The 9,534-nt window shown below is 47.8% G+C and overlaps 1 protein-coding gene across 1 annotated transcript; it reads right to left on the bottom strand.

Moving 5' to 3' along the window:
* Nucleotides 1-1,608: 1,608 nt before the first annotated feature.
* Nucleotides 1,609-9,254, bottom strand: LOC114581581 (integrin alpha-M-like). Its single transcript, XM_028701873.2, has 7 exons — nucleotides 9,061-9,254; nucleotides 7,688-7,765; nucleotides 6,552-6,679; nucleotides 5,610-5,755; nucleotides 5,235-5,388; nucleotides 3,480-3,630; nucleotides 1,609-1,957 (listed from the first exon to the last, which is right to left on the bottom strand). Exons 1-7 carry the CDS (start codon nucleotides 9,116-9,118, stop codon nucleotides 1,803-1,805), a joined length of 870 nt encoding a protein of 289 aa, XP_028557706.2. The 5' UTR covers nucleotides 9,119-9,254; the 3' UTR covers nucleotides 1,609-1,802.
* Nucleotides 9,255-9,534: the final 280 nt, after the last annotated feature.

The raw sequence follows: 9,534 nt of genomic DNA, 5'->3' as shown, positions 1-9,534 counted from the left end.
TCCTGTGCTTCAAATTTGTCCAAAAACAGGCTAATTGCTATGGTCTGAGATTTTATTTGCTAATTATTGGGTGGGAGTATTGCTTTGTTTACTACTTGAACACTGTTAATGTTGTTTCTTACTATTTATACGGCTGGTGTGTTGTTTTTATTTTTCCATTAGTGCTACAGTATTTTATACAAAATAATAATGCATTATATGATCCCCCTTTCCCACTATGGTATTATGTATTAGTATATATTTTTCTTTACTGTAAGCTGCTTGGGTGACTAATAAATTTAACCAACAAACAATTTAATGTCTAGTTTTGCCCTGAGTGCCAATAGACATATGGGGAGAAAGATATACCCCAGTTATGTAACCTTTCCTCCTGTATACACCGACCCAGAAGCAGAGGCATATCTAGGGTTCGGTACCCCCTTGGCAAGGAGATGCACTGGCACTCGCTCCTAGGGGAAAAAATCACTTTAGTGCGGTAGCCACCTCAGGAATCACTTACACTTTACGCAACCCAAGTACTCAAAGCGTCCAGAGGGAGGGAGAAGTGAGGAGGAAGGGTGAAAAGATTCACACACCTTTGTGCCGCGATGTGAGAAAGATATTCTCCCATGTTTGATCTTGCAGTGACAGCAGTGTCACAACACTAGAAACAGGTGATGTTTGTGCACCCCCAGTGGGGGCTGGTTTCAGCAACCCCCTAGGTACAACTCTGCCTGGGTGTAAGCCCCACTGAACATGGTGGGACTTACTTGTGAGAAAGCATTGCCAGCCTCTTTGTTTTGCTGAGCTTCTTTTGTATTTTTCACTTTGAGCTTTTGGGTTGGGTGAGGGATATAATAATAATAATAAGAGTTTGGATTTGATATCCCGCCTTTCACTCCCTTTAAGGAGTCTCAAAGCGGCTAACATTCTCCTTTCCCTTCCTCCCCCACAACAAACACTCTGTGAGGTGAGTGGGGCTGAGAGACTTCAGAGAAGTGTGACTGGCCCAAGGTCACCCAGCAGCTGCATGTGGAGGAGAGAAGACGCGAACCCGGTTCACCAGATTACTAGACTACCACTCTTAACCACTACACCACACTGGCTCTCTTTGATATAAATCAAAATAACTCTCAATCTTATTTGAGAAGGCAGCCTTTTAAATAGCTACACACACGTATGCAGTGCATACGTCACTGTGCTCTGCAGCAGAGTTTTCCCTTCAAGTCTCCAAAATATCAGATGCCCTCTCCACAGGAACTCAGAGCAGGGCAGTCTGTGCAGCTGCATTCCTGCCGAGATACGACAGGCACCCACTGGTATCTTTCCAGAAACAATTGAAGACAATTTTTGTTTCAACAAGCTTTTCCATCTGGATGAAAAGATCTCTTCCTTGGGTATTCACTGTGTATCATTCTTAAACCTATCTCCAGTTATTACTGCACTTTTTTTATTATTAAAAAAGCTGGTTTTAGCAGCTTTTATTGCAGGACTGTAAATTGCCTTGACACGCAAGGAAAAGGCAGCTCGTAAGTTAATAAATTACTCTAGTAGAAATGACAAGAGCTCTCGCAGCCTATTGGGCACTGATGTGTAGTCAATTTAAGTAAGAAACAGCAGGGACCCAACTGGTGAGCAGGCAAGCTTTATTGACTTCTGCACCCTATAAGAAACCAGATTAAAAAGCTATGCGCCTGAGGAAGGACCTCCATGTGCCAGGATCTGATGTTCTCCCCCTTTGATCTTCTTTGTCCTTCTCTCCCATTCCTTCCTTCCCGAACCACACTGCCTCCATCCACTGCCCATCTCAGGCGTTGAGAACCCTAGCCACATTTCCCCTGCTTGGCAGCCAGCGCATTCAGTTTGGTGTTCACCTGATCAAGGCCACTCAGCACTCGCTCCAGTTTCTGCAGCACCTGGGGATCTGAGCAGGTGTTCAAGGGCTGGGGCACCACTGTAGGCCGTGGAGCAGCTGCACCTACAGAGAAACACAGCACCATTTCCCATTACGTAGTTGTTGCCGCATCCTTGGTCGACTGCCATCTTCTAGTGCTTAATACATAAATTCAGAAGCATTTGAGTTGAAGCCTCTTCTGCCCCCACCTCCACTGAACCCAGAAGCCCTGCCTCACAATCCCAGATATGGCTACTAAGGGCTGATTCACCCACTGTCTTCAGAAGTCAGGGCCGCTGTGTCTTTTAGCAGCAGAGCAATAGCAAAAAGCAACCAGCTTTCAAAATCCCAATCCCTGCTTGGGGCAGGTGATGCAATATGGCTGAATTTCTGCCTTTCTCACATGGGAATGCCCTCCCATCAGATGCCAAGGAGATAAATAACCATACAACTTTTAGAAGACATCTGAAGGCAGTGCTGTATCGGAAAGTTTTTAAAGTTTGATGTTTTAGTATGTTTTTATATGTGCTGGGACCTGCCCAGAGGGGCTGGGGCAACACAGCCAGATGGGCAGGGTATAATTCTAATTATAATTAGCAGCTATGAAAGGCTGCTTAAAAACAAAAAACGACCACTCATAAGTTTGTGCTGTTTGATATATCCCCTTCTCTCCTTTGTATGTGGTTTCATTGCATGGTTAGCATGGTTAGAAATCTTGTGAGGCTCAGATTATAACACACATATTACAGATTAGGCCAAAGGTCCATTTAGTCCAGCACCTTCTTCCTCTCAGTGGCCAAGCACATGCCTCCAGCAAACTTCCAAGCAGGATGTGAAAGCAATCTCTCTTCTAACAACCCCACACCTCCTCCTGGTGGTGTTTTGCCCATACAACATGGCGATGGATGGTGAGTGGTACCCACTGGAACTGGCAGGACGGAAGGCAGAGAGGCCAATAGTAAGTGGAGCCAGAGCCACTAAGCGGCAGAGCCTGCCTCCTCTTCCTCCTGCCTCCTTACAAGATGCAACACTGAGACTAAGGAGGAAAGAGTGGACTGGGTGGAAGTAAGCAGGCAGGCAACTGGAGGCTGGCTGACGGCAGGCAGAGGTTTGTGGGGCAGTGGCCCATTTGCCCTAATGGACCAGGATCAGCCTCCGCTGATGGAGACTCCGTTTAGCTATCATAATAATTTATTATAATAATAATTCTATTGTTTATATGCCACCCATCTGACTGGGTTGCTCCAGCCACTCTGAGCGGCTGCTGGCAAAATATAAAAACACCATAAAACATTTTAAAAAAAATCAATATTTCCCACAGCTGATTGGCACCGATTCATCCTCAATCCTCTTTGCATTTACTCAGTTCCATTTTGAAAGTGTTTAAGTGTGGCCCTCACCCCCATCTTGTGGCAGCAAGTTCCACAGATTTGTTATGTAATGTAGAAACACAAAATTATTTACATGACGTGTACATTTAAAAAATAAGTATCAATATCCACAGTAATGCAGAATATACAAGGTATTTTCCAGACCACCCCCAAATTCACAGGTTGCTGCTTCCCCCCACCCTTCCCCTCACCCCTCAGTCCCCTAATCCTAGTACCGTGGCTGGTGCAAATCTTTTCTTTCAGCTCCGCCTGGGAGTCCCGGAGGCCTGAGAAGTGTCTCACGACAATGACATGCTCTGTGGGCGGGTGGGAGGCCATGGTATGGAGCTCGCGCTGGGCAGTTGTACTTGTGAATCCCAGGCCAACCTTCCAGGAGAAAGAAAAGTCACCAAGAGGCAGTTTGTGCTGCACTTTGGATGTGGTGTGAGGCAGACACGAAAGAGGAACGGCGGGGTTCACCAAAGCTCAGGCCTTTCCCCCAGTGACACGGCAAGGAGTGGACAGCATGGCCCAGAACGCATCGCCTCCAATCTTCCACAGATGGAAAGAGGCGGGTGGTTGTAATGCCCCATGTGCATCACTTCCTGTGTCCCTCTCCCTCCTTGGGCCCCTGCAGAAGGCTCTGTCGTGCCTGCTGGGTGCTGCAGTCATTTAATCCGCCACATTCATTTACTCTGCTGACTTAAAAGCTAAGGCGGTGTTTGTGGTTTTGTTTAAAGATGCACTAGAAAACCATAATTGTCTATCCGTATGCTGTCATGTTCAAAATATGACCCTGCACTTCCAAAAGGGTGGGGTGCTCACTGCACTGTGCCCTTTAGGGTTCAGGGATGGCTGCTTACAAGTAAGGCCCCAGAGAATTTGTGTTTCCTGTGGCCTTCTGCCTGGGGAGCTCGTGGGCTCTTTTATACCAAAGAGAGGTCTTAGAAAATGGGGACAGTCTCAAGTAAACAGGGAGAGGAGAGCTGAGGGGAACCGCCACACAGAGGACTCAGGTAATAGGTGTGCCACCGACCACAAAGCCACCTGGAAAACAATTGTGGTGGCCATTGGGACCTGCCCAGTTTGCAAAAACTACTAGTTGCGTATCAGTCTCTCCCAGACAGAGGCTCTGTGGGTTTGGGGTGAGTTAATGGTGAATCTACACCTGCAACCTGGGCACACCTTGAGAGGTCTGTGCTGGAGGAAGGTAAAGCCCCAACTCCCTCCAAAGGACATGTATGAGCCTTTTCTCATATACAACACAGGGGTGGATAGGTTAGCTTGATCACTCTGAAATCTGGCAAAAATGCTTTATGGTTTTGGGGTATGTTTTCCTCCATTCCTGCTGGCATCTATCTGCCTCAAGAGACAATGGAGTCAAACTGCAGCAATAGCAGCACCAAAGTGACCTCCCTGGGGCGCAAGCCTGGGCAGTGTGTCTGGAGGTCCTGGGCTGCCCAGACAACAAGGCCTCCCTCTCAGCCTCACTGGCGTGGCCAAGGAAAGCAGAGCAATATGTTTGGCACCAGCTTGGCTGCAAGAGTTGATGAAAGGAGGCGTACGAGGCGCCATCCAACCGTCTTGGGGACTCCACTCCGAATTTGTGTAGGGTTAACTCCTTAGCTTTTTCTTCTCCCAAAGATATCTGGCCAGTCAAAGCCTTTTCCCGGGGTGTGGCTGTTGCCTCATGCTGACAGCTTCTAGGAGCCACAGGTGAGAGCTGAGCGCAGGTCCACAGTTATTCCCATTTTACAGATGAGGTAAAGCAAGAGGTGGGGAACATGCAGCTTTTAGTATTAATGGTTGATGATCTGCTCTAGTTGCCCATTTAGTCTGCTGCTGGTTTTAGTTTTGTACAGCAGCCTGAGGTTTTGTTGCTTTTGTACTGTCACTGTAAGCTGCCCCCCAGAGTTCCAGTTTAGCTGAAGGGTTGGCCCTTGAAACATGCAACTTAAATAAGTAACATAGGCAGCTAAGTTTGTTCTCACCCCAACCGCAATGCGTGTGATTCCAGCTCTGTTGGCCTCTTCAACAATGTCTGCATACTCCAGAGGGTCCCCCGTTTTCTCCCCGTCTGTCACTATCACAAGGAACTTCTTGGCTGTGGGGCGAGCTCCTTTTTGTGTGGTGAATAGCTCTTTCCTAAAAGCGGGAGGGGAGAGAAAGGCTGGCGGTGAGTGTGGCAAGTAACAGCTACAAAGGCCCAAGTTCCCACTTTCCCAGGCTCGACAGGCATTCTGCGTTTCACTACTGCTGCATCTCCATGGTAGGAAAAGCACTGTTTGAATTTCTGCACCAGCAGGGTGGGGGGAGAAAGAGGAGGCAGGGAAGGAGGGGGAGAGAACGAGAGCAAAGATACCCACACCACTTTTCTGATCCCGGAGGCCGTATGGGAGCCGCCTCCCAGCTGTTTGATTCCACCGATCAAGAGGTCGGCATCCCGGTCTCGGCTGAAGCGTCTGAAGTCAAAATGCTCTTCAAAGCGGTTAGAGAACTGCAGGAGGGCAAACTGAGAACAGAGAGAGATTAATGAGGACACGGCTACTAGCCACAATGGCTATGCTCTACTGTCCACTGTCGGAGGCAGTATGCCTCTGAATGCGAGAAACTCGACGGGCCATTAGCCTGACCAGGCAGGGCTCTTCTTAACCTCTGTGATATTTGTATTTAAGCAGGTGAGCCAGACAGGAGGAGCAGCCTGATTCTTAAATCAGCTAACAGCTGCCAGGATCAATCTGTTTGGGGGCCAGTGGCTACCCAGCCGCCTTCTTCCCATTTTGGATTACATTCATCATTTCTCCCAGTTCAGGTCTGGTTACTGTTCTTGTTAAATAGAGAACAGGCGCTTTGCTGCCTCAGGCTGAAAACCCAAATAGGAACCCCTTATGGTGATAAGTGTATAATAATTAACTAAATATTTGACAATTTGCTGCCCTTGAACAGTAACCCCAAAGTATCCAGTAATGCAGCCACGACATCCTTTGTTATTAACTCCTACACCCGCCCCCCGGTGGAGTGAAGTGTGCAAGGTCACAGCAATGGCTTCCCAGGGGACTTGGAGGCAGTGAGCCCTTGTGCTTCTCAGCCAAACCCCACTCAATTGATCAGGAACAAGGGGTCATGCTGAGGTTCAGTGCAGCCTGCTCTTTCCCCCACAAAATCCTACTCTTTTACCCCAGCGGTATGTGCCCGGCAGCAAGGCACATGAAAATTGCAAGAATCCTAGCGTTTGTCTTGAATCTTCCAACATTTAAACCAACTCTAGGAGCTGGCACCATGCCCTCTTGCCCATCTCCCCTACTGACCTGCGCATTATGGGGAATGCTTTTCATTACGAGTGCAATGAACACCTTCAGTTGCATGAATTCTGATGCCCGCATGCTGGATGAACCATCCATCAGGAAGACAATGTCCCGGGCCTCATTCTGACACTCTGGGTAGGGCGAAAGCAAGCCAGAAAGACTCATCCCAAGTCAAAACCATTCCTTTTCATTCCGAATACTCCTCAACTCAGCAACAGTTTAATTTTCTGCATAAAGTTGCCACCTTTCTTTCCCATCCCCACCTCTTACAGGTCCCATGCATTTAATCACGGCTACATGATAGTTGGGACGCGGGTGGCGCTGTGGGTAAAAGCCTCAGCGCCTAGGGCTTGCTGATTGAAAGGTTGGCGGTTCGAATCCCCGCAGCGGGATGTGCTCCCGTTGCTCGGTCCCAGTGCCTGCCAACCTAGCAGTTCGAAAGCACCCCCGGGTGCAAGTAGATAAATAGGGACCGCTTACTAGCGGGAAGGTAAACAGCGTTTCCGTGTGCGGCTCTGGCTCGCCAGAGCAGCGATGTCACGCTGGCCACGTGACCCGGAAGTGTCTTCGGACAGTGCTGGCCCCCGGCCTCTTGAGTGAGATGGGCGCACAACCCCAGAGTCTGGCAAGACTGGCCCGTACGGGCAGGGGTACCTTTACCTTTACCTTTACCTTTACATGATAGTTACACTCCATGTTAGAAGAACCTTGACCTATTCAATTTCTGCTAGTTCCATAGGGTATAGTATTTATTTATTTTATCTGTTTATTGCAAATTTATAAAAAAGTGGGGAGGGGGGAATAGAAATGGGGGGGGGGGGAAGAAAGGCAAAAATAAAACACCACTGTCAGCTCACATTAACTGTACAATAAGCACCACTACATCCATCTTAATTTACACATACAAATTGATAGATGCTATCCAAATGTTCCCAGTAGGTATCCAATTGAAACTGATGTTTATCAAAAGTAATTTAAAGTGGCCAGGGTGTTAATATCTTGAGTCTATTGAGTAAAAGATGGGGAACTACAGTTTCCAGGTTTATTTGTTGGGGAAGCCCACGGCTGTTAAAGCAGCAAAATCTTCTCTTTCGAGGAAACAACAACAACTGACATTCTTCTGCACAGTCTCTACTCACGTCCTAATTGCTGGTTGCTCTGGGGGGTTTCTGGGTCAGCCAAGGCATCTATGAGATCAAAACCATCACCAGCAGACCCTGTGAGAAAGGGAGAAAGGAGGTGAGCCAATACCAAGACAATCAAGAGAAAATGGAGACCATGTGTGTGAGATAGAGACATGGTGGGGTAGAGAGGTATGTATGTTGCTGCTGCTGCACATCTGTGAAAATGAAATAATCCCCTTTGATCGAGTTATTGCTGTATTCCCTGTCTGCAAAATACATGGTTTTTTTACTTATTTGACCCTTTGACTATACAATTCACTAGGTGCTGCCAGCCCTGCTCGCTTTGCTTGCCAGCCCTGCTTATCTCTCTGCCAGCTGCCCTTGCCCCACACCTCACTGAACCTCCTCCTTTTACAAAACAATATCAACTTGTCAAAATACATTTCCGGAGCTGCAACATCTGAAATGGTAGGCTGCATTGGGCCTCTAATGTTTGTGCATGTGAAAGTGTGCTAGAGACTAGATGCATCCACTCGTCACTTGGAAATGACTAGAGATCTTGGAAAGAGAGCTGAAGTCTTAAGTCTAGTTAGACTAGTCTGTTAGACTACTGCAATGTGCTATGTGTAGGGCTACCTTGAAGACCGTTCAGAAACTATAGCTAGTGCAGTAGACATGACAGCTAGTTTCTTAACCATTCAGCCCGGACACTGAGATCCAGCTCCGAGGGCCTTCTAGCAGTTCCCTCATTGCGAGACGTGAGGTTACAGGGCCTTCTCGGTAGTGACACCCATCCTGTGGAACACCCTCCCATCAGATGTCAAGCAAATAAACAGCTATGTGACCTTTAGAAGATATCTGAAGGCAGCCCTGTACAGGGAAGTTTTTAACGTTTGATGTTTTACTGTGGTTTCAAATTTGTCGGAAATCAGCCAGTGTAGATGGGGCAAAGCAGTCAGATGGGCAGGGTACATATAAAACCAAACAACAATAACAACTTTTAGGGTGTCCTGGTTTTTACTTTTTGAAATATGGCAATCCTAAGGGACAGGGATTTATCAGAAACAGCCAACCAAAAAAGAGATTATGGCCAGTAAGGAGTGACCAAGGCCTGAACAAGACTTTTTCTGCTTGGGGCAAAGGACAAGATTTTCCACAACCAAAATGGCGGTTGAGCTTTACTTCTGTGCTGGCCATAGGACACTGTCTTCCACCACACCCCATTAACTGAGGTCAACCTAGAGCAGGTTGTAGGTTGTGGCACACACAGCTCTGTCCTTCCACACATTGCTGCCATTCCCGGCCCCCAACATTCTGTTGCCTGAGGCGGTCGCCTGGCTCTACCTAACAGCAGAGACAGCCCTAAGTCCTGGATAGCTGGAACTGACCTGCTGCTCCCAGAAAAAGGAGGGTGATGATGATGATGGAGAACCCCAAAGCTCCCATGTCTTGTCTCTGATCTCTGCCCGTCAGTTTTCAGCCTTTTCACTATCGGAGAGCCGCAACTGGTGCAACGGGGCAAAGGCTTCTCCTGAACGTAGGCTGGAAGTCGGAAGGGCACTGACCAGGAAAGGCCATCAATGGGGTGGGAAAGCAGCAACCTCACTTTGCAGGCAGCTGCAGCCTCTTCTTGATGTGCAAATATTTGCAGCCCTTTTGAACTCCTGAGTGGTAGCCAGCTTAGTCGTTTGTAGTGAAAATAACAAGCGTCCCTGTAGCACCATCATGAAAATATACGTTTGATGACTCAAAGGGGAAAGTTATGCTGAAAGACTTGGTAATCTTACAGCCAACCACTGCGAAAGCAGCAAAAGGCTGAATTCATTGGAAGTTTGGTATCCAGAAACGTGGTCAGTCGCTTC

The sequence above is a fragment of the Podarcis muralis genome, chromosome 13, assembly GCF_964188315.1.
Source record: "Podarcis muralis chromosome 13, rPodMur119.hap1.1, whole genome shotgun sequence".
NCBI classification, from domain to species: Eukaryota; Metazoa; Chordata; class Lepidosauria; order Squamata; family Lacertidae; genus Podarcis; species Podarcis muralis.
Note: the sequence above shows the minus strand (reverse complement) of the source record. Positions and strands in the feature narration are given on the sequence as shown.